A 26,132-nucleotide genomic window follows, 5' to 3' on the forward strand; every position below is an offset into this window, starting at 1 on the left:
GGTGATTAGGTATGACATAAGGCAGAACATACCTGCTTAGTAAACTTACTTACTACTTAGGTGAGTAAAATGACTAAAATACGCACATATTTTAAAGCAGTGGGTAACGGAAAATGAAATACCCACTCAACATTCATAATACCCACTCCAAAAATACAGTGGGTACAGTACCCACATGAGCTCAATCTTATCTGGAGCTCTGAGTGACATTGTCATGTATTGTACCTCTGCCAATTCTGAGACTGTAAAATATAAGCCAATCCTTTTGAACCAAACACTGAGTAAAGTGGGTAACACCATCCAAAGTTGATCCATCATTCCTACCCTTATAAATATAACAACAGCCTCAACAAATACTATTATCTCCTATTTTCCTTCAAACTAATCCACTGATATACCATGATACAGTTTCCATGATGATGAAATATGCCAATATCTTTTCAAGGTTAGACTGACACTGAGGTAGATGACAGACATATGTTTGCTTCAATTTGACCGGTTTTATATTTTGAGGAAATGAGTAATGCCCTCTGAAAAATGCAATGTGGTTTTCTTTGCCTGATTACAACATTGTATAAAATGGTGGGAGTACATAAATTCTTGTCACTCTTTCATTTGTGCTCAATATCAGTACATCTGACTAACCTGATTATTGTCTCTGTGTGCACGTAATGCAGAATATGCACCCTGTTCATTCCAAGCTCATTCTTTGATAACATGATTAACTAAATTTATGAAACAAAACATATTCTCAGAGTTTATTTTTGTGACAACTTAATCACCTGTTCCCGAACCTGATCAAAGAATTATTTCACTATTAAAAGGAATTATATAAACATGTTTAGAATATATAGGAAAATGACTGGTTCTCAGGTTTTGTTTAGTATTCAGTATGACATCACAGTTGAACATCGCTGGTTGATATCACCAGTTGAACATCACTGGTTGATATCACCAGTTGAACATCACTGGTTGATATCAACAGTTGAACATCGCTGGTTGATATCAACAGTTGAACATCGCTGGTTGATATCAGCAGTTGAACATCACTGGTTGATATCAACAGTTGAACATCACTGGTTGATATCAACAGTTGAACATCACTGGTTGATATCAGCAGTTGAACATCACTGGTTGATATCACCAGTTGAACATTACTGGTTGATATCAACAGTTGAACATCGCTGGTTGACATCACCTTTTAAACATCTCTGCCATAATTTTATCAGTTTAACATCCATTGAACATCTCTGTATAGCAGTCTAACATTTGCACAAACCTCGGTAACAGCAGTTGAGCATCCCTGCATAACATCAGATAAATATCTCTGCATATCAGCAGTTGAACATCCCTGTGTAACATCAGTTTAACATCACAGCATCAGTCAACACCACTGCATAACATCAGATAACATCATTCAATGACATCACCAGTTATCACCAGAATACATCATCCATAGAACATATTAGAATAACATCAGTTTAACGTCACAAAAAAAGGCATCACCTGTTTAACACTATTGAATGACAACATAATATATCCACTCCAAATGAAACTTCAGACTGTAAATAGGACAATGTTTCACAGTAAAACCAAAATCCTAAAAGTATTTCAAAACTGATAGCCTGAGAACCACATTTTCATTTATGTTTTTCCACTCATGGTCTTACTAACAGCACAGATAATAACAAGTAACCATGACAACTGTGCTTTCTTCTCAATCAAAATACTCATGTTGCTTATCCTATTCCTTCTTCAAACAGCTCATATTCCATTCAAATTTCCGAACGAGGCACATAACCTGATTTACAATGGCACTAGGAATAACAATAAAATCACTCGTAATATTTGGTTTTCTTCGAAAATGATACTGTTCTGCCCCACCCTTGAAGCGTTCGGCTGCTATGTGAAACTTCTGCTCCAAGTTGAACTGCTTCTGCAACCTCTCTGCCATCTTCCTGTCTTCCTCCTCCTGGCTGAACACCTCCATCGTGTCGCTAACAGCATCCTCATCTCGGTCTTCCCGCATGTCAATGTCACTAGCTCCACTCAAGTACCTCACGATAGACTGCTGGTCACCTGTCGTGTGACGCCGCCGACCCTTCTCCTCCAAACCTTGTGACTTCCATGCCCTTGAGGCCACAGACTTAGTCCGTTTCTTATCCTGCTGCGGTTTCTCTTTTGTTGGATTGGGAGAATTTTCAAAGACACTGTCAAGGTCAGACACAATGCTGGACTTTGTTCGAATTCTTTTCCGTGGAGAGGGTCCAGAACTGTCAGCACTAGAGTGTGTGTCAGTACCACCACGCTTCTGAGTTTGTCTTCCTTTTGGCGAATTCACCACACTGCTGTTGTTCCTATTCATGTTCGGATCCACATTCTCTTCCAGAAGCTCCTCAGTTGCACACTTTTTCAGTTTGGACCTCTTGGTTGGTAGAGGCAGATCCATTTCTTCGGACAGATTTTTCGTTTTGGTTTCTGATGGACCTTCCAAGTCATCCAAGTTGGCCTTCTTGGGGGATCTTTTTGGTGGTGTTTTTGGTGGTGTTTTTGCTGGTGACTTTTTACAAACTGTCTTTGTAGGTTTGGACCTTGAACCCTTGACCCTCGTATTTTCATCAGAAGACATTCCATCATCAGTTATCCTGTACTCCTCATCAGATTTCTTGATTTTTCTCCGTCTCCTTCTTGGTTTGCAAGCACCAGGAACTTCATCATCCTGGTCACGATGTTTAGAATCATGTTCAACATCCTCATTATCTTTATGACCTTTCCTTTTTCTACCAAGCAATTGTGACTTTCTTTCCTGGTCAGAAATATCAGGTCTGTTTGTGTCTGTTCTAACCCTTCTACTCCGTTTCCCCATCTTCTTAACAGGGGTTACAGGATCAGTTTCAGATTCACTGATCTCTTTCAGACCCTCAGGATCAAAGTCTGGATCTCCCTTCGCCTTTCTCCTCCTAGATCTTTGAGGAACACAAATATTGGTTTCCACCCTCAAAGGATCAGCATCACAAACCTTTTGGGCACCATTCATTATGTGCTGCTGTTTTCTAGCAAATGTCATTTCACTTTCAGATTCACTTTCGCTCAAACTACACTTTGACACAGAAGCACTATCCTTTTTCCGACACTGTTTGCCGGACACAGTGTTATCAACCGACACCTCCATTTCACTTTCGGAACGATCTGATTCACTGACGTTTGTCCGTGAACGAGCACCTCGTTTGATATTTCTCACCGTTCGGATGTTTGACTTCAACACCAATAGTTCTTCATTGGTTTTAATCTCTTTGTTCCCAGAAACTTTCTTCCACCCCTTCCACTTTTTTCAGAACCTTGTTGAAATTGTCATCACTGCCAGATTCATTGATGACCACCTCCTCCTGTAGCCCCCTACCCTTTCTCCTGCCAGGCTTCAGGGCCACAGGATCACTGACACCAACACTGGAGCCACTCTTCAGAGGACTCGCATCACTTTCACAAAGTGGAAGTGGAGTCTTATTTCTCCTTGCTCGTTTTGGTCCGCTCTTCACCTGAGCCTTCCCATTCCCAATCTTCCCATTCCCGGTCTTCTGTTCAGTTTCTACTTCCCCAGTAAACACATGTTTCGAAATTGCACTGTTTATTTCGAGGATGCTCTCCGAAGGCAGTACCAATCCTCCAGAATCTCCACCCCCTTGTTCACTATTGCACTCATGTTTCCCTGACAACTGCTTCACATTAGCATTACTGTCCACCTCCTGATTCTCACTGATCACATCCGAATTCTCTGCAAACAAATCCGGAGACTCTGTCTTACTTTCCCTGTCTGAAGTTTTGAACCAGTCTTTTATGGACCGCTGAGGGCTGATCACCTGAGCCTTCAGATTCTTCTGTCCTTTGAGATCTTTGGACACATGTTTCGATCTCTTCAGCCTATCATGCGTTGGTGTCTTGGCTCGAATGTCTAAATTGCCAACTGACTGTTCTTCCTCTTCTTGGGATTTCGACACAGTCAGTGATGTACCTTGATTTCTGATATTAAGTAGTACAGGAGTAATGTCCTCATAGTCGTGATCTTCCAGGATTGGTTCTAGTGGAATCAATAGCCCGGACCTGGGACCGACGCTGTCTGGCAGGTCAGTATTCACAAGAGGAGGAACAGGATCGGTTTTGTGCAAAGGTGGACGGGACAAATCAATTGAAAGTGTTCTCTCTCTAACAAGAGGGTGGGATTTCTTATCATCCCTATGCATTTCATCATCAGGTCCAGTAGAAGTGGACTTGGATCTTTCCCGAACCAGCTGCTGTCTCTCCAGAGCTAGTTCGTTCAACCGTTTCTGCATGATCGGACTCCCAGGTTCTAGACCTGGACTCATCACAGCATCGACTGGGGATCCGAAACCATTCCGAGACAGATTCCGAGGAGTGGTACGCACAACCGGTGGATCTAGCACCTTTCCGTCGGCCATCTTCCTGGGTGGAGTCGAGGACAGGACAGGATGGGTTTGAAGTGACATAACTCGTTGCTGATGCTGTCATTACTGGCAACACTTTCACTTCGTTCCTTGGCACTGTCACTTCGTTCCTTAGCACTGTCACTTCGTTCCTTAGCACTGTCACTTCGTTCCTTAGCACTGTCACTTCGTTTCTTAGCACTGTCACTTCTTTCTCTACCAGCATCTGATGAAGAGTCGGATATGGTCATCACTTCATCGCTCGGAGGTCTCACCACAGTACTGGACTTTGGAGCATTAGGATGAGGACAGTAGGAATGATCCACTAAATTAAAGGGATACAACTCGGTTTTAACACTACTGCTGCTTAGTTTCCCGATGGAGGAATTTGAACGAGAGTTATCTTCCCCTTTGTCTTTGTCTGATGGACTGATGCAGGGGTATGGGTACGAATCTTCGGACACACACCGAGTGTCTGTCTCGGCCTTGTATTTCTTAAAGAACGTTTCCAATGTTCCGCTGCTGCTCTGTCCAGACTTGGCACTTGCGGCAGAGTTGCTCCGTGTAATGCGCGACTTTGTCTCCTCCAGGAGAAGGTCGATCGGATCGTCTGTACCAGCCTGGAAGAAACAAGCAGCTTTTTTACAATACTGTTGCAAAACAGAATCACTTAGCAAAGTTATCTCCCACATCACATCTCCAAACTGAAATAGAACAGTTATCTCCCTTTAATCAGATCTCAAGCCCAATGCCAAAGAAGCAAGTAATGTTAACGGTGTTAGTAGCTACACGCAAACGTCATCACTTGCTTGATAACAGTTAGAAGCTACACCGAAATGTCACTCATATTATTAATAAAGAATTTGTATATCCATAGAACTCTCCTCGTTGTTCAAAACACCAACTTCTAAATGCCACACAAAGGAATCATTTCTTTATATGCTACAGTTAATAAGGATTCCCTACCACTATGCATCTGAAATAGATGAGCCATAATCTTGATGAGCAAACACAAATTTTGGGCACCAAATAACTGACTGACTGACTGACTGACTGAGTTTGGTTTTACGCCGCTTTTAGCAATATTCCAGCAACATCACGGCGGGGGACACCAGAAATGGGCTTCATACATTATACCCATGTGGGGATTCGAACCCGGGTCGTCGGCGTGACGAGCCAACGCTTTAACCATCAGGCTACCCCACCGCCCCACCAAATAACTACAAGCACTTTTAAACCAAGTGGGAATATTAGGTAAGTGAGTTTAGTTTTACGCATCCTCGATAATCTCCAGGGTATACGTTACAATCACTCCCATTATACCCTGGATGCATCCACGGCTTGGCCGGATAATTATATTACCTCCCTTTGCTGGCTCCACATTCTCACAGTAGCCAATAAGCTAAGCCGCTGTTACATCCGAACTTGCCAGTGTCAACAAAGATAGCGGTCGCAGCCGCGAAAGTTTGTTCGCAGTGCGACTCAGATTGGGGGGAAGGGGGTGAAAGAGGGAAACATACAGACAAATTGACACATCTGAAATCTTAAAAAAATATATGCAAGAACTCCTTCTACCTCTTTCAGAGTACCTCTGCAACAATATATTATTATGTTGCCAAGTTTAATCAATTAATTGATTTAAAAAGCGGAAGTGAGTTGTGATTGGTACGCTCAACTTCCCAGCGTAGACACCTGACTGGATAGAAAGCCAGCAAAGTGAGGTAATAAAATCATCAAGCCAAGCCGTGGATGCATCCAGGGTATAGTGGAGAGTGATCGTAACGTATACCCTGGAGATCATCGAGGATGAGTTTTACGCCGCACTCAGTAATATTCCAGCTATATGGCAGCGTTGAGTGAATGATCAAGTCTGGACCTGACAATCCAGTGATCAACAGCAAGAGCATCAATCTACGCAATTAGGATATGATGACGTATGTCAACCAAGTCAGCGAGCTGGACCACCCGATCTCGTTAGTCGTCTCTTACAACAAACATGGGTTCCTGAAGAAAAATTCTAACCTGGATCTGCTGAGTGCGGCGTGAAACAACAAATAAAAAGACAAATCATTACACGGCTGACCTCATTAATGACCTTGTCCAGTTCCCATGCCAGGGCCTCGTCAGTCTCATTGGCCTGCATCGCCTGCAGTCGCTGCCGGTGCCGTTCTCGATCTTCTTCCTCCTGCAGGCGCCGGATCAAAGCTTCACTCTCCTGTTCCTCACGCTGACGCTCTTGGTTCAGCTGTTGCCGAAGCTGTAACAGACGTGCAAACTGACGTAATAACCAACAGATGCATGATAATCTCGGTTTATACACTGAACAACATTAGAAACGCACCACACTAACATGCACCGACGATGCTCAGATATCATGGGTACATTTCAGCCTGACGGGGATATTTCGTATTATATGGGTGGTGCGTTTCTAACGTTGTTCAGCATAATACAGATACATTCAATACAGAAAAGTACCAATGCCAGTTGTCTGGGACAAGTGAATTTTCAGTTCAGACAAAACCAGTATTTGCGTCACAACTTGTCCATTGACAACAGGACAATTTGGACATAGACAAATCAGTAGTGCTGGTTATTGCAGATCAACAATCGGAGATCAGTAATCGCTCAATATTCAATTATAATCATAAACTCCACAATAATAATCATGTGGCCAATAACAGGACCAGGGTCTGTACAGATTATCAGCAGGGATGGAAATAACTTTAAAAATGCTAATGTACTCAGGTACCCTTGCCCTCACTTGCCCTGATAATTTTGCCACTATACCGGCTGTTTTTCTTGTTGATTTCGTAAATAAACAACAGAATTAACATTGGAAAATCAACTGGACACTGGTACAGTGTGAGGTACAAATTAGCTTGCCCGACAGAAAAGAAACACTGGACTGGAACATCGGGGAATGGGTTGTTTCCACCCCCGATCAGCCATCAAAATTAAGGTCTTTTAAGGATCTTTTCGAGGAACAATTAACAACTTTGAGGAACTATTGAAACACATATACTACCCATCAAAAGTTTAGACTCACTTAAAGGTCACATGCAACCCAAAAATCAAACATAATTAAAACACAATTATCACTTATTCATGACATATAATATACATTGCTGGTTATGAAAAAACATATAAACAAAATGATAAGCGTACAATCACAAATCAAAAGTGCAATATTGTGTACTTCGGTTTACTTCCCAAGAAACGAAGCAGCCAGGATACCGAACCCAGTCAGAGCGGGTGGGTGTGCACTCAAGTGTAACGGCTTGTTCATTTGCAGATGTTCATTGTGTGTGTATATATAGAGATGTTGGGTTTTGTAAATACATGCTCATTTTTTGTGTATAACATTTTGCAATCAACAGACATCATAACATGTCATGTGTTCAAGTATCACACCTGCCTGTCTGTGTAATTACATAATGTGACAGAGGCGAACTTCGGCCATAAATCAATGCATTTTGTTTATGGTGTATAGCCTGATTGGTGTTAAGTTCAAATTGCATGTGGTCAGTGATAGCAGCTGTGTATTGAATATTGTCATTAGCAGACAGGCAGGCAGACACACAGGTGTCAATAAAACAAGACATTGAGTTTTGTCTGTGACAACGACATATCTATATCACAGTTAGAAATTCTGTCAACGCTAAATAATGACGTTGTTTTTAAGTATCGAACTGAGAAAGTGACTCGGTAAGAAGAACGTGTGGTGAAACAGACAAATGAAATTATATAAACAGTTAATTTACTGTCATAACATATAAAAAGCTATCAACAAAACATTAGAAAAATAGCTCACACCAAAGCCTTCACCGAGTATTCACCGGACAACCCGCTTCCAAGCTGCGCAAACCTATTTCACTGCGCACATGCTATGAGCGCAGCCCCAGCTGTTGAAACCCGTTTTCCCCAGAAAAGTCGGGGGAAATTTAGTGAAACGTTTCATCGCGGGTTTTTTCAACTTTATAAGTTGAATTTGCATTTTTGACGACTTGTTTCGGTAAGTCCATACCGAAAGGTATCAGAATCTGCAAAGTTGTGTTTTACGTTGCATGTGACCTTTAAGCACTCACTATATGTTATGTATATATATATGTACTTACACAGAAGATGAATTTCTCCACTTACTTGGGGGAACCAACTGTAAACCTTATGCAGATGAACAGCATGAGGATCATGCATCAAATTGCTGAAAAGCATGTGCAAATATCCAGCATGTGAACAGCTGTGTTTGGGTTTAAAGTTTTGTTAAGAACTCGCCAATTTTCACCCAGTTTCATCATTTATTGAACTCATGACAATCATCTTTTCAACGTTACAAATCTGATTTACAATACATCAGGTCATGTGTAAACAATACCAGAGATTGGGAAAGGCAGGGGCCACGGGCCATTTTGCACACTAGAATAAGAAATGGCCCATTAAAAGTTTGAAGTTTACTATTGATACAAGGGCAGAGGCCCATTCTAAATTAAGAAAATAGCTTATAATCCTGAAAATGGCCCATTGTCAAAGTTCTCTATCTCAATCCCTGCAATGCCTTCAAACAGTAAGGACTGACTGACTGACTGAGCTTGGTTTTACGCCGTTTTTAGCAATATTCCAGCAATATCACGGCGGGGGACACCAGAAATGGGCCAAACAGTAAGGAATATTTTGCAAAATCTAGTTTAGAGCAGTTGACTGAAGAAAGTGACTACATTTACACTAGTGAGTCTAAACTTATGATGGGTAGTATATAACCCATAAGTGGTTGAATACACACAATGTGAGACCGGTCAAATGGGAGACCGACCATCAGAGGGAAATAACTCTTAGCTACATCGCTGCACTGAGAAAGTTTTGCTTCGCAACTGAGATTAATTAACATCCACTGTATGGTATTTTTCTTATGTGTTAGTTTCTTGTAAAATAATAACATGACAAGTTTTGCTAAATATAGGGCCTTTGAGGCAAATTAATATAAACACATCCTCTGGTATTAAGGTCAGGTGAGGTGAAATGGGGTTTTTCGTCGCACTCATGTGTATGTGTGGCTGCTTGTACTAGCCCAGACTAAGCTGGTTTTATAGGGCTAGCTCACTTAGATACCATGCCGCAGTTAAGCATGAATACCCCACTCTGACACATTATACTGACTCCGAGCCGACCAGTCCTTGTTGTACCCATTAATGCCGAGAGCCAGGCAGGGACCAACAAGTAACATATTTTAAGGTCTTTTGGTATGACGTGGCCGGGGTTCAAACCCACGCCATTCCTCTCTCCGGGCAGACACTCTAACCACTACACTACGAAGGCAGTCTCTAGTATTAAGGATAACACACGGAGGACCTATGTGTCATAGTTCCCCGCCCCTCACCTTGTTGAGCTCCTCCTCATACTCTTTCCTGATCTCCCCTGGGGCAGCCAGATGGACCGGCCGATGGAACGACACTGGAAACAAACAAAAAATATGGATGTGTTTCACTGCATGGATTTACAATTAAATTTTTTAAACTAAAAGAGTCATGGGCCTCATTCTTTCTCTATCTAGTTCTCCAAGTTCTCTCTTCATCATTTCTATAAGTCATACCTTCATCATTTCTACAGGTGTTGTCTTCATCATTTCTACAAGTGTTGTCTTCATCATTTCTACAAGTGTTGTCTTCATAATTTCTACAAGTGTTGCCTTCATCATTTTTACAAGTCATAACTTCATCATTTTTACAAGTCATAACTTCATCATTGCTACAAGTCATAACTTCATCATTTCTACAGGGGTTGCCTTCATCATTTCTACAAGTCATAACTTCATCATTTCTACAAGTCATAACTTCATCATTTCTACAAGTGTTGCCTTCATCATTTCTACAAGTCATAACTTCATCATTTCTACAAGTGTTGCCTTCATTATTTCTACAAGTCTTGTCTTCATCATTTCTACAAGTATTGCCTTCATCATTTCTACAAGTGCCTTCATCATTTCTACAAGTGTTGCCTTCTACAAGTGTTGCCTTCATCATTTTTACAAGTCATAACTTCATCATTTCTACAAGTGTTAACTTCATCATTTCTACAAGTGTTGCCTTCATCATTTCTACAAGTGTTGCCTTCATCATTTCTACAAGTCATAACTTCAACATTTCTACATCATTTCTACAAGTCATAACTTCATCATTTCTACAAGTGTTGTCTTCATCATTTCTACAAGTCATGTCTTCATCATTTCTACATGTTTCCCAATTGTACAGATCGATGCTCATGCTGTTGATCACTTGATTGTCTAGTCCAGATTTGAATGTTTACAGGTCAACTCCACTTGGCTAGAATATTGTTGAATCCTACAAGACTCATCTTCATTTCTACAAGTTTTGTCTTCATTATTTCTACGAGATTTGCCTTCATCATTTCTACAAAAGTAATCTTTATAATTTCTACAAGCCTTCTCTTTATCATTGCTGCAAATCTCTTAACTATGAGAATTAAGTCAGTCTCTAGTACAAAATACACCACTGTCAATCATGCAAAATAGTTTCCAAATTTCACTAGCCAGTACGGCTAGCTATGCCTGAAAGTTACTAGCCACAAAATAATTCACTAGGCCGAAATCTGAATGTAGAAACAAAGCAAAAGATTACAAAAATAGATGAGAATAAGATATTGTCGGTATAACACAGGTTTCATCATTAAGCTGCTGATATGATGAACATATTTATCAGGCCATAATCTTGCATGTTTTAAAAGTGTATTATAACTTAATAATTCGGAGAGAGTGATATATTTACAAAATGACCCCATGAAAAATCACTAGCCAGTCGGGCCAGGGACTGTGGAGATTTACTGGTCCGACTGGATTTTTACTAGCCACATGCTAGCGGGCCAGTGGCTATTTCTCACACTGCTGTCAATATCCACCAATAAACCGTGCCTTACATAATTATATGTGTGTGTCCTGCAAGTTATTATTTCAGCTAACATAAGCTGTAGCCCATAAGGAAATGTCAACAGTCCATCCTTAACTGAACAAGTTTCAGACTATAAGAATAATGTAAATCTTACTGAACTTTAATTACTGCTGCCTTTCTACTATGTAAGTCACGTCTTACAAGTAAATACACCATAGTCAATTTCCATCAATAAACTGTCCCTTACATCTGCGTGTCCTGCAAGCAATTAATTCAGCTGCTATGGATACACCTCTCAAAACAAACAGACTTCCTCAGATAAAAGACTACACCAAAACACACAGAGAACTGGTATCTATCAAAATAGCTCACTGATGGCTACACTGTCAACAGTGGTTAGCACATACTCCACCACAGTGCTGGGTTACACAGTGGGAGGGAACATAGAAGAATCGACTCATGATACATGACAATACATTGTGTGGAGCCACAATTTCTTGCACTATGTTTTAGATGACTTTGGCAAGAGTGAGTGAGTGAGTTTAGTTTTACGCAGCTTATAGCAATATTCCAGCAATATCACGGCGAGGGACACCAGAAATGGGCTTCACACATTGTGCCTATGTGGGGAATCAAACCCGTGTCTCAGCATGATGAGCGAACGCTTTAACCCCTAGGCTACCCCACGGCTCCACTTTGGCAAGAAATATGAAATATTTTCTTTCTTGACATATTTATTTTACATACTTTGGTTGTGTTTTCTAAATTAAAATCACTTTTTACTAGGTGGCCTTTACCAAATAGAACCATCATCAGTTTAATATTTTCCGAATTCATTGTTTTATGTTGGACTGTTTTATAAACTAATCATGCGAAAAATGACCAATGTGTGTTACCACTGACCATAGTTGCAGTTTGTTTCGACTAACACACACAACAAGTTGCCAAGATGAACAAAAACAGTTTGTAAATTTGCCTGTTCATTATAAACATAGCTGATTGTACCATAGTCTGCCAACTATAGTGTTACGGACCAGAGGCTCAAGCATTGACCTTCCTTTCTATCCACAAGACCAACAGAAACAGTCAAACATTTTAGCAATGAATGTTCATAAGTGTACACATGCAGAATTCCTACACCTCTCTAAACATTGACAAACTGTTAAATTTAAATTGATTAAAACAGAAGTTACAATTCACATGAAAAAATGTTCTATTCTTCAACAAATTCTCTCTCATAAAAAAAAGAATTATATTTCATTGAAGTCAAATAAGCAGAATACGTCAGAGTCTTGGCATAGTAAAAGGAAATTAAGCAACTACGCAACAGTGACAAAAAAAATCAATTGATCAAACATTCTGGACGTGAGGACCCATCTTTGGCGCCTCTTTGATATAACAGTAAATAAAGACAGCAGTGTCGGCAACGGACCAGCGTCACTTTCACTATTGATGAATCACAGTGTAGTACGGGTGTGTAAACACGGAGGCAATGTGATAGCAGGTGGGGCACTACATCTGCTCCCATGTAGGAAGTAGACAGGGAAATATGCTGAGCCCTTCATTATTTCTCTACTGCAATACGAGACTGCTGTTGAGGCTATATTCTATTTCAGCGGTTCAGGAATAGATATGATAGTCGGGAAGGATGTGCTGGTAGTGGCATTGTGACATAAAAACTGACAATTAATCAAGAAATTGATTATCGATACATCTATTCAACATAACTCTATTTATCAAGTGGCATCAGACTCACCGGTCTTCATAATTATTGCTAACCCATTGGAATAGCAATATCTTCCTTTATAGAATTAATGCCGGGGCAAGTCAAATAGAGAAAGTTTATGAAAGTACCATAGGCATCGAAGTGATGTTTTCAAGATTGACACAGAGCATCACATGCGTATCAACATCATCAAGATACCCAGGTGTGCCAACAAGACACCTTCGATATCAGTGTTTTTCATTTCAATGTGTTCCCCATGAAGTTTGGCCCCTTTCATCATGATCAATAAACTACAATTTCAGAATCAATGGCTTAATTGTGTGAATCCTGCTGTGCAATAAGCATGTGTCCACAAGTCCACAAGTTCATTTACATTTATAACATAAAGTACAGAATAACCTAAATTTGTGGATATTGTGATACAGTAATTATCTTCAGGGTGAAAGACGGAACATTTATAACATAAAGTACAGAACTTGGCCGAAGTTTTATAGGTGGCCCTCACAATTCAGTTCAATTATATTGTGATGATAGTTTGACTTTTACAGATTCAGATTGTTTGGATACATGGTAATTATCATATGATTCACAAAGAAATCTTAAATCATGTCCCAAATATTGAAAATCACTCCCAAAATAAATAGAGTCATCATGACTCCCATGTTTAAAAGACTGTGTAAAACCCTGCATATGATGTAACACCACTGCGGTACTTTTGATGTACAACCACTCTCAAAATGTTCCAAATATCTGCATTATCCAGCACTAAGATAAATAGCCCAAGATCACTAATACCAAATTGTCTTTTTACAAAATGTCATGTAAAATAGATACCGTTAGGACCAACCTTCTAACAAAACATCGTCATTTGCTTTCCTATCCTTTCCTTATCAATGCTTACTGCAATGGGCTGTCATACAAAGTGATATATTTTAACCGACAACCTAACCCATGAAACAAGGTGACATCACATTTTGTGTGCACACAGAATGGGTGATGATTGCAAATGGCTTCAGTAAAGAAATGTTTCATTCACAAGTGGAATATTAGGCAAATTTTAATTTGCTGAATCAATGAATAAAATAATCATTGAGTATTCACAATGAAATTGTGCATTTAAAACATGATTTTTGACGCACTTCCCTTATATCCCAAATCAAGGCTACGCGAGTGTACATATATATCAAGCATTAGAAACATCATCTGTGTTACTGTGTGTTCTATTCAGACTTGCCTTTTCTGTGTAACTTCTCTCCTCTCCTCTCGGATATGTGCGCTCAGGGCATGTACTGAGCATGGATTCAGCTTGTTAAAAGTGGACTATTATTTATTTATCATCAAAAGGTATTTTTCCTAAAAATATCCTGATTTCTATCTGTACAATTAGCTAAAAGGAACCATATCATAGTATAAAATGTTAATGAATTTCATTTTCATTATCATGTAACAAAATATATCTCATTTTTTTTTACCAACATAACTTTGTAGTACCTTCCCCAGATACAGAAATGGTTAAATCAAATTTCACTGTCTAGTTTTTACATTTCTCCCTCATTTACTGAAATTAACATCCAGCTGAACCTATTAAAACTGTGAATGTCCAATAACCAAGATAACAAGGAATGAAGTATGCATGGCTAATTTACAATTCAAAGACTAAGGCCAGGACTTGTACTTAACACAACAAGAATTTGATTAAAAGGCCTTTAAAAGATAATTACATATGTTTTAGCAGTGCCCCCACCCCCTCTCCCTTAAAAAGCAATATACATCAGAGCTCCATAAAATAAACACAATAAAAAGTCATTAACTAATTTTTCAAAAGCACAATAGCACGGACTATTTTAATTGCCCAGTCTATTCTTTACAACTAGCTATATTTCCTAACAGGTCGTTATTTACAATGTTTACTGATCAAATGCAGGAATCACATACATGGACTCTAATCCAATGGTGTGAATATTGCACAAACCAGGGGCTACATCTCATTTATTGGTAACTGGAAAACATATACATGGATTTTGTGGGGAAACAATGGCATCAGGATATTCTTATGACTCTTCTCAACTTCTGATATAACATTTTTCTGTTATTACCAAGTTTACACACAAAACCCAGGACATGCATCAGCCTGGTGTTATTCTCGTTTACAATTACATAATGAACAAGACCATAGACAGGGCTCCAGATAAGGGCAGTATTGTCATATGTACGGATACAAAATATACACGATACGGTAGGAAATAATTTAGAAAACGTAGCAGATAGGCACCACAAGCAATTGTGTACGGTCTTAGAATCATTTACAGACATATTTATCTGAAAAAGTATTGTTTAATTGTTTATTGACCGTTTACCAGAGCAGCAATGCTGTCATGCATATATGAAACGAAGCACAAGTTTAATGATACACCATTAAATTCCATTTAGTACTCTAAATGTACTCTTATTGTTTTCCAGTACTCATATATTGAAAAAATAAGGAGTACGTACTCCTGATGTTGAAAAATTATCTGAAGCCCAGATAGAGCATGTCATATTGTTAGTAAACATTGGATAATAGATAACAACCTACTGAAATGGAAATATGTAATGTGATGCGTATATGGAATATCCCTGTTGTTAATGTCAAAGGGTATCATTTCCTGGAGTGAAGGTGCTATTCTCTGGGGAATCTTCCTTGGACAAATGTACAACAGGACATTTAGCTGGGAATATTTGTTAAGGATGGAAATAATGCTTAGTGGAACTGATCATTCACATGAATAAGAAGTAAAACCAAGGTCATTTTCAGTAGCCATATTCTTCTTTATTGAAGTATAGAAAAAATTCAAATAAGAATACAACAGCCTCAAAGTTCAAACTGTCTTTGGAGTATGAACATGATGAAGCCAGGGCTCCAGGTAAGGGTCGTATCGGCGTATGTATGGATATAAAATAAGCCTGATACGGTAGGAAATCATTTAGAAAACATAGCAGATACGCACCACAGCAATGGTGTATGGTCTTAGAATCCTTTATAGACATATTTATCTGAAAAAGTATTGTTTTATTGATTATTGCAATGTTGTGGTGCATATATGAAACGAAACACAAGATTACTGATACTCCATTAAATCCCATTCAGTACTCTAAATGTACTCTTAAGGTTTTCCAGTACTCCTGTATTGAAAAAATAAGAAGTATGTACTCCTGATGTTGAAAAATTATCTGGAGCCCAGCTTTACATAATGTATAGGAAGAGGAGCTGCTATGCACTCCTAATGTATATTTTACCATTTAATTGCATAAACCTCAATCAGAGGCAGGGCTTATATGTGAACATGGCGAAGGAAAACTGCTGGCTGGGAGAATAATACTGCTCTACTTAATGTTCAGACATGAAACCAGGGTTTTCTTTCTTCTTGTTCTGTTTTTCTCTCTTCAATATGTTCAATGCTAAATCAATTCATATTTCATAATTTTACATAAAAAATATATTTACATAAATATAATTATTTAATTCCCCCAAATTAAGAAAATTATTGGGACTAACACAAGAAACAACCCCAGTTGATGAAAGTGTAAACATCACATTCTTACAATCTTTGCTGATATTAAAAAATAAAACTTGTCACTGCAGTAGTCTGGACAAATAAATACTGTCAACATCAATCTGATATTTTGCCAGGTGACAGACCCTGACCCAGTGACACTTGGTGATCTTAGCAACAATGTTGCTAGGCTCTTGATATACAGCACTGCTTTTATCCTTGACAGTTTACAGGCTTTCAGCATTTTGTACAAGATTTTAGACAGTATGGCATATATTCATGATATTATGGAATTATTTTAATAGAATTGAACAGCCTCATGTACATAATTGACTGTTTCAAAAATCTGTCCTATGTTTTAAAATATTCAGATATGCAATATGTATAGACATATGTTCAGGTGAGAAATGCTATTTTGTCCAATTATGATAATGTAAACTAACTAGCACTAAGTTACAGGTCAGTCAGGTTTTTAGTGAGCTGAGGGCCTCAATTGGTTCCAGCAGGGGTTTCCACTATACAGGACGCATATTTCTTGTTGATGTTTTTCAATTTTTCAAATAAGCAACATGATGAACATTGGAAAGTCAACTCGACACCGGTACAGCATGATATACAAATTTGCATGCCAACAGAAAGAAACACTGGACTGGGACGTCGGGCAGTGGGTTATTTCCACCCCTGTCCAACAGTCTCTGGTAGGTCTAAATTGGCTGAAGAATTCATACATCAGCATAAATACATAACAAAAAAAGCTAAAGGTGTTATAAACAGAAAGTTAAAAATGAAACTAGAAGTAGAAGCTAAATATTTTCAAGTTCTACTACTAAAACTATGTTAGGAGAATGAATGGCCTAAATAATAACATTTGGAAATATAATCTTGACACAAGGTTTATGTAACATTATTTCAGACGATAATCATGATAATAATGTAAGGTTAGACATGTTAGATGTGTCACTTCATTTTGCAATTGTTGACAGACTGACAGCTTGGCCTAACGCAGCATATTCTGATAAAACACACGTTAACATATTTTACCATCAGCACTGTCATCTTCTTCATCTTTACCCTCAAGTCTTAACCGAACTCTTTTGGGGAATAATTCCTGGATTTGTTCCCACCGTTGTTGATTGACCAATGTTTTGGTTTTGGATGCATGACGAGCCCAAGTTCCAATTCTTGTTCTACACATAGGACACAACAGGCTGGCCTCCTCGACATTTTGTTTGAAGCACGGTCGACACAGTTCATGGTGGCAGGGCATTGTGACCGGCTCGATAAGAATACACATACATACTGGACAGGTACAGTCTTCCAAGGAAACTCGCGATGTTTCCGCAGAACAAGCCATTTTCTGTCAATTTTCGCCATACGAACTGGCGCGCATCAAACCGGAAATGCTGATGAAGAATTCTGGGATAAACTTCCGGTTTAGGGAGTAATCATTATACCAAACCGAACTGCAAACAGTATTACTGTTCGCTGAACTTTTCTGTTAGTACCGCTGTTATTCCTCTTAAGTGCTGAGCTTAGTATTGAAAGAAATCTATTGTTATGTAAGCAATGTCAAATTTAATTTAAAAAATACGATGTATAAAACTGAACACACGTTGGACACATATATATGTCAGTGAATATCAATCCAAATTAATGGCGATGTTGGTCGGTGCTCAACGATATTGCCGACCGCTTATAGTTGTGTCTGTGGAAATAATTACATGAATAACCATCAATATTTTAAAATCATGTATAGTCTCTGCAATTCATATATCTAAATTAAAATACTACGTAAAATTTCTTATTTATTAGCTATCTCCGAAATATTATATATTCATTAACAGCAAAGAAATCCAACAGTGAAATGGTTTGAAGTTTCTTTTGAAACACACAGCTGTTGTGGGCAGTACACACGATCAACCGAATTGGTGCCTTTGGGAGGACGGATGCAACCATTACATATGCAGAAATATTTATCAATATTTTCTCACAAAACACTCGAAGACATAGCCGTGGTTTTCTCGACAATGCGCACATACATTCCTGTACACAAATATCTCGTTATAAACGGCACAATTCATTGTACGATTGTATTCATGCCCCTCACGTACACGTGGTGGAGTAGGCTTGGGAGACAATGCAAGGGAAGGCGGTCCCTGGCTGGGCGTGTCGGGTGATATTTGAGGTATTGGCCTGTGTTTACTTATAACCAGCGAGGTCGCCATTACTGCTCCTGTGACGTAAATGTACGAACGTTTGTGAATGAACAGCTGCTCCAGTCTCAGCCGGGGCCGCGTAAATAGTTGTGTGAGCGGTTGGTCTACCGTACAGGCTAATTTTACAACATGCTAGCTCAGTCGTTAAAGCGTTCGGTTGATACACCAAACTTAAGGGTTCGATCCTAAATAATGGGTCGAATACATGTTTTGTGTCCTTCTGAAGCTTTAAATGTGTAAATCTACAACAGTACATAAATTCAACTTGTCGCTGTGTAGCTCGTGCGTTAATTATGCATTCGCTTGATTGATCGTTTCGCACAAATCCCGAGTTCGATTCCCAAAATGTGTTGGACCCATAATTTTGTCCCTTTGAACCGTTGTGTGAGTGAGTAGTAAATCTGTCTCGATCGACACAGTACAATCTGTGTTTGTGTGGCGAAGTGGTCATAGCGTGTGCATAATTGGTCTACCGAAATCTCGAGTTCGATTCCCAAAATGCCCTAGGTCGATATATACCGCTCCCACGACCCCCACTCCGAACCGTTGTTTTATTTAGTGGTAGATCTACTATACTTATAGTGTTCGCTTCTTCCACCAGAATCTCGAGTTCGATTCCCAAAAAGTCCTAGGTCGATATATACCGCTCCCACCACCCCAAATCCAAACCGTTGTTTTATTTAGTGGTAGATCTACTATAGTTATAGTGTTCGCTTCTTCCACCAGAATCTGGAGTTCGATTCCCAAAATATTTTACAAGTCGATATCTTGTTATATGTAGGTGACTGGTAGATCTACTGTCATTGTTCCTGTTATCGTGATGATACAACCTGTAGCGGACGACTACATCACCTCTATTACCAGACCGACTATTTCATGTCTCGAGAAAGGTCGATGGTGCTATTCCCAGCCAAGTCAATCCTAAAGTGTTCAAAGATGGTACCAAGTACTCTGCTTGGCGCTCATCATTAAGAGGATTAAACGAAATCATCCATGTGAGGATTCGAACCCGGGCCTTAGGATGACGAAAGAACGCCTTAATTAACCGACGGGCCTTAGGAGTCACGGCGAGGGACAAAAGAACGCCCATATAATTAACCAGCCAACGCCCTGGACGCCTATTAGTGAGTGAGTAAGTTTTTGCATCGCTTTTCGCAATATTCGGTGGTGGGCGAGGAGGATTAGGAGGGCACCGAAATGGGCTTCAGACACCGTACCAATGTGGGAAAATCGAACCTGGGCGTAAGGAGAGACGGACGAACGCCTTAACCCCTGGGCTACATCATCTCCGCCCTCTATGGCTCTTATGATACTCCCCAACTTCCACAGAGAAAATCTGAAGCTATATCACTCCTCGCACACTGATACACTGTCTCTGAAAGTGTTTCAGGTCGAGAGACAGTGTTGGAGCATCAGCGTTCTGTTCCACATCCCAGAACAAAAACATAACGCGCAACGCCCATAAAGGTCAGTGGGTCAACCACGTGATGTATTATTTGCATCCCGTTCTGACGCAGATGCTTAGTCTGGTGTTTCTTGTCAGAACGTTTTGCACCTGTGCGCTTTAACCCAACATAGGAACGGTAAGACAGGGACCCAGTCTAGCGAATGTCAATTTTGCTAAATTCTGACACATGCGAGACATATTTAACCGCCTTCTCTGGTTTATTTATATAACGTGTACGCGTTTACTGGTACTGTGCTATGCGTCGGATTTGATTGATTCTGTTCTTTGTTTTACACACACGAGCTAAATAACCACCATCGCTTGGAGACATAATGGATTTTCTTGGATATAACTAAATAGGCTTTTTCTGCACTGAAAAATAAAATTATAAATGCAATCCTATACTTTGAGTGTTTAACACAATACTAAGCAATATTCCATCTATAAAATGGTGGATTATAAATAATCGAATTTGGACCAGCCATTCAGTGATGGATGTCATGAGCATCGCTCTACGTCATTTGGATAAATGGATGTTACTGATATACGAGCGGACGCTTTAACCAAAGTCAACGCTTCGTGTAATTTCGTTTGTAAAGGTTTTGCAGTTGTTAATTCCGTGTTTACCAATACTTTGACAGCGACAGCGGGTCGGATTAATAATGAGCATTCATTTAATAGGGATACCATAGACGGTTTGGATGACACCATCCCGTGGTGTAGGGACGTTAGAAGCGTCCGCCCTGGAGATGCGGTAGAGCGTCCGCCCGAGAGCGGAAGGTCGCGTGGCTCGATCCCCGACCGCGGCATACCAAAAGACGTTAAAATATGGTACTTGCTCGGCATTAATGGGTACAACAAGGACTGGTCGGCTCGGAGTCAGTATAATGTGTCTGAGTGAGGTATTCACGCTTCACTGCGGCATGGTATCTCAGTGGGCTAGCACTATAAAACCAGCTTCAGTCTGGGCTAGTACAAGCAGCCGCACATACACATACACACGCATGCACGTCGTCATATGAGCGAAATATTCTCAAGTACGACGTTAAACCCAATTTCACCTCACCTCACCTCACGAATTTATGGGTGTAAATGAAAACTTAATTGGTTGTATCATTTGACGTAACTTTGGGTGCCAGGTTTAGTTCTTTTGTAGTGTGGATTCCATGTTTAAGCACGTTTGGAAATGGAGATCGGCTGGTCACAATCAATGAGTGATTATAATTTGACTCCGCCTTTAGCAATAGGTGCAGCGTAAAACTAAACTCACTCACTCACTCACTCACTCACTTTAGCAATAGTGCAGCAACATGACGACGGGTGCTTCACACGATGCAGCCATGTGGGAATCGAACCTGGGTTACCTGCGTGACTGGCGAACGCTTCAACCACTTGGCTATCCGATCGCCTGTTCTTAAAATGTCTTCGAATTATGGACTGTCTTGAATGGCATATACAATGGAGAAAAAACTCCAGAAAAGTCAACTGAGCTTATCATTGTGCATCAATGCCCATGGTATCGCCCCTCGGGTTGTCTTGGCTCGATCACATTTATTTTTGCTTATTCTTTTGTTTGATATACTTTGCTCTGAGGATATGATGACGTGTTTGTTTGGTAGTGTTTATTTTAGAAACAAATTGACTCTTCACAGTTCTATATATAGTAATTATATTTAGTCACCTGTTATTGTAAACAAGCCAAACGTTATTCCATATTTCCACAAAATAGATAAGCAATACGACAAGCAATAATCCCAATCCCTTAGTATATAGGTCAATATATAGGAACTATATAATAATAATCAATAATAATAATGGTCATTTATAAAGCACCCGTTTCCACACATTTGTGCTTGCTCCAAGCGCGGACACAAAATAACCCTGGATAGCCAAAGCTGCCTGTGAGGCGCTAGAAGGTTACAGTCACATGACTTATCCTACCGGGTACCCATTTTCTGCTGGGTGAACAGAGGCAATTTTCAACAAATTCACATGCCTGAGGTGAGACCATATGCATCACATGTGCTTCCTTGTGGGGCAGGACTGAAGTCCTCGAAACTCCCAGGAGTCAAGCTGCCAAACACGGTCACCCATCCAAGGACTCTCCGCGCCCAACGTTGTCTGTCTCACAGTCCCTGAACCATACTTTTTTCCCTACAGCTTTGCCTTCCCTGCAATGCTAAAGCCCTTAATGAAGCAAGTCTAGATTTCCCCAGGTTAAGGCCACCTGGGATTCCTTTTTAAATTAAATGGGTTTATTTGTTACAATTAAAATTATATATTCAGAGACTAAGCGTTAGTCTACGCCCAACGTTGCTTAACTTCACCTGGTTTGAGGCACAGGACCACGCACCACCACAAATATCTATATGTTAAATACATGGGAATATGACTAACAGTGTAAGTGCATCCTCCCGTAAGAGAACACCCAGACAAAGATTATGTACCCCCTTCCCCTCACTACCCGTCCCCCTGCTTCTGAATGTGACACGCCCTCATATATGAGTGCAGGCAAAGAAGCTGAGGAGAGAGTTATAGTGATCTTAGGTCCCACCCATCCGGGGAAGGAGTGACTTTGATGTCTGAAAGGTTGAATTGTGTGCATACAATGAATGCTCCCCGCGGTAGTGGCATCAAGCGTGTGCTTGGGATATATGTTTCAGACATGAGTGAGTGAGTGAGTGAGTGAGTTGAGTTTTACGCCGCACTCAGCAGTATTCCAGCTATATGGCAGCGGTCTGTAAATAATCGAGTCTGGACCAGACAATCCAGTGATCAACAGCATGAGGATCGATCTGCGCAATGGGGAACCGATGACATGTGTCAACCAAGTCAGCGAGCCTGACCACCCGATCCCGTTAGTCGCCTTTTACAAGCATAGTCGCCTTTTATAGCAAGCATGGGTTGCTGAAGGGCTATTCTAATAGACCCGGACCTTCACGGGTCGTTTCAGACATGAATGTGTTATCGTCCGCTTTACTTTGACTAACAACTGGCCTCTGAAATGAACATATTTTACAGAAAAAAACAGTTCATAACAAATAAATAAATAAATATACATGTTTGTATGTGTGTGTGCGTGCGTGCGTGCGTGTGTGTGTGTAAAATGAAATTTAGTCCTGAGACTGTCTTCATTTTCAGAAACTGTGGTAATCTAAATTTACCACATATTCTACGTGAGGTGAAATGGGGTTTAACGCCGTACTTGAGAATATTTCGCTCATATGACGACGTGCATGCGTGTGTATGTGTGGCTGCTTCTACTAGCCCAGACTGAAGCTGGTTTTATAGTGCTAGCTTGCTGAGATACCATGCCACAGTTAAGCATGAATATCGCATTCAGACACATTATAGACTCCAAGCCGACCAGTCCTTGTAGTACCCATTAATGCCGAGCGCCAGGCAGGGACCAATGAGTACCATATTTTAACCATACGTGGAAAGGCGCTATATAAATGGCCTATTATTATTATTATATTTTAACATGTTTTGGAATGACGCGGCCAGAGATCGAGCCCGCGACTGGCACTCTAACCACTACACCACAGAGGCGGTTCCACATATTCCAGACCTACAAGGATGTATATTTGTTTCGGGGTCTGTATGACAGACTACGCTTTACTTTGCAGTACGCAGTGTGCGAAATAGTTACCAACTTTTGCTAGCCAGTCGGGCTAGCTATGCCTGAAAGTTACTTGTCCACAAGATCATTCACTAGCCCGATACCTGAATGTGGAAACTAAGCAAAAGATTACAAAAATAGATGAGAATAAGATATTGTCGGAATGACACCGGTTTCATCATTAAGCTGCTGATATGATGAACATATTTATCAGGCCATAATCTTGCATGATTTAAAAGTATATTATAACTTAAGAAGTCGGAAAGAGTGATATATTTAGAAAATGACCCCATGAAAATTCATTAGCCAGTCGGGCCAGTGACTGTGGAGATTTACTGGCCGGACTGGATTTTTACTAGCCACGGGCTAGCGGACTAGTGGCTATTTCGCACACTGCCAGTGCGTCATTAAAAGAATTCTCATTGTCGACTTTATATACTGGTTAAAGTGTAAAATAGGTTAGTGTTTCAAACCATGCATGTTCGTATACATGATTTGTTGAATATTGAACGACAATGAATAATAATTATTTAGTTTGTAGACATGTTAGCGATAATACCCGAGCTCTTTGAATGCTGTAGCTTATAAATCGTATTTAGTGTTAGCGTTTAGTGTCGGTGTGTGGTCTTGTGCAGATCAGGTGAAGTTAAGCAACGTTGGGCGCGGAGAGTCTTGGATGGGTGACCGTGTTAGGCAGCTTGACTCCTGAGAGTTTCTTGGACTTCAGTCCAGGGCCCTGTTCCTGAAAGCGATCGTAGCGCTAAGGTGATCGTAACTCCCATACTTTAACACAGACTTACGACTGCCGTAGCGCTACGATCGCTTTGAGGAACAGGGCCCTGCCCCACAAGGAAGCACATGTGATACATGTGGTCTCACCTTAGGCATGTGAGTTTGCTCAAAACTGCCTCTGTTCACCGAGCAGAAAATGGGTACCCGGTGGGATAAGTCATGTGATTATTAACCTTCAGGCGCCTCACAGGTAGCTTGAGTTATCCGGGGTAACAATGTCCATCATGTTGTTTGCGCTTAGAGCATGTCCCTGTGACGTGGAGTTCAGGGTTATATAAGTTGCCAATTATTATTTCTATCACATTACGGAGTGTTTTAGTCTTCCAATCACTCACCATCATTCATGAAGCCATACCAAAGCTGGTACAAGTACATTAGACTGGGACTTTTACATTGAACATGTGGCCATGCTTCTAACTTAGAAGGGGCGGCGGGGTAGCATATTGTTTAAAGCGTTCGCTCGTAACGCCGAAGACCCGGATTCGATTCCCCACATGGGTACAATGTGTGAAGCCCATTTCTGGTGTCCCCCGCCGTGATATTGCTGTAATATTGCTAAAAGCGGCGTAAAACCATACTCACTCACTAAAGATTTTTAAAAAAACCCATACTTTTGAGATGACCCCCGACTCGAAATGCTTCACAGTACAATAACTTTTTTTCTAATCATTAATCCTCACAAAGCCACGAGGGCCTGTGGTCTGCGCCACCCTGTCTCAACAAGCCGAATAAGTTTTCGTAGGATATTATAGCCTTATTATTATAGAAACTCCCAAGAGTCAAGCTGCCAAACACGGTCACCCATCCAAGAACTCTCCGCGCCCAAAGTAGTCTGTCTCACAGTCCCTGAACCACATTATTTTCCCTACTGCCAAGCCCTATCTGCAGTGCTAAGGCCCTAAATAAAGCAAGTCTAGATTTCCTCAGGTTCTGAATCTCTGGTCTCCCTGGGGCTCCTTTTCAATTTAAATGGGCTTGTTTGTTATTATCAAAATTATATATATTCAGAGACTAAGCATTAGTCTAAGGATATTACTCCGACCCGAGTGGTATTAGTCTGGCAAGAGTGATGTCCCTTGTTTGATGTTGCCCGCCACACGAATCTTTTTTCCCGTGTTGACAGCAAGGTATATCATTCCCCGTACTTTGTAGTGGTCCATCTGGGTGTACATTGACCTGGATGGATAGGTTTCCCTGCACAACAACAACAACAACAACAACGACGACGGCAACAGCAACAGGTCAACTGTCATCCAAATGAAGCTTCAGTAAAATATAGTCGGACCAAATTTTATCAAATGCAGATTTGGTAGTTACCAGAGTGAGTGAGTATGGTTTTATGCCGCTTTTAGCAATATTCCAGCAATATATCACGGCGGGGGACACCAGAAATGGGCTTCACACATTGTGCCCATGAGGGGAATCGAACCCGGGTCTTCGGCGTGACGAGCGAACGCCTTA

General features: G+C 40.4%; 1 protein-coding gene across 1 annotated transcript; it reads right to left on the reverse strand.

Moving 5' to 3' along the window:
• Positions 1-208: 208 nt before the first annotated feature.
• On the reverse strand, positions 209-17,986 carry LOC124282751 (nucleolar protein dao-5-like). The gene is given in 6 exon segments (XM_046718776.1): positions 209-3,287; positions 3,289-4,471; positions 4,474-5,059; positions 6,523-6,696; positions 9,811-9,884; positions 17,636-17,986. Coding segments are annotated over 6 exon segments (3,873 nt in total). The 5' UTR covers positions 17,949-17,986; the 3' UTR covers positions 209-1,744.
• Positions 17,987-26,132: the final 8,146 nt, after the last annotated feature.

This window comes from Haliotis rubra, unplaced genomic scaffold (genome assembly GCF_003918875.1).
Source record: "Haliotis rubra isolate DU_JTF1 unplaced genomic scaffold, ASM391887v1 Scf302, whole genome shotgun sequence".
Taxonomy (NCBI): Eukaryota; Metazoa; Mollusca; class Gastropoda; order Lepetellida; family Haliotidae; genus Haliotis; species Haliotis rubra.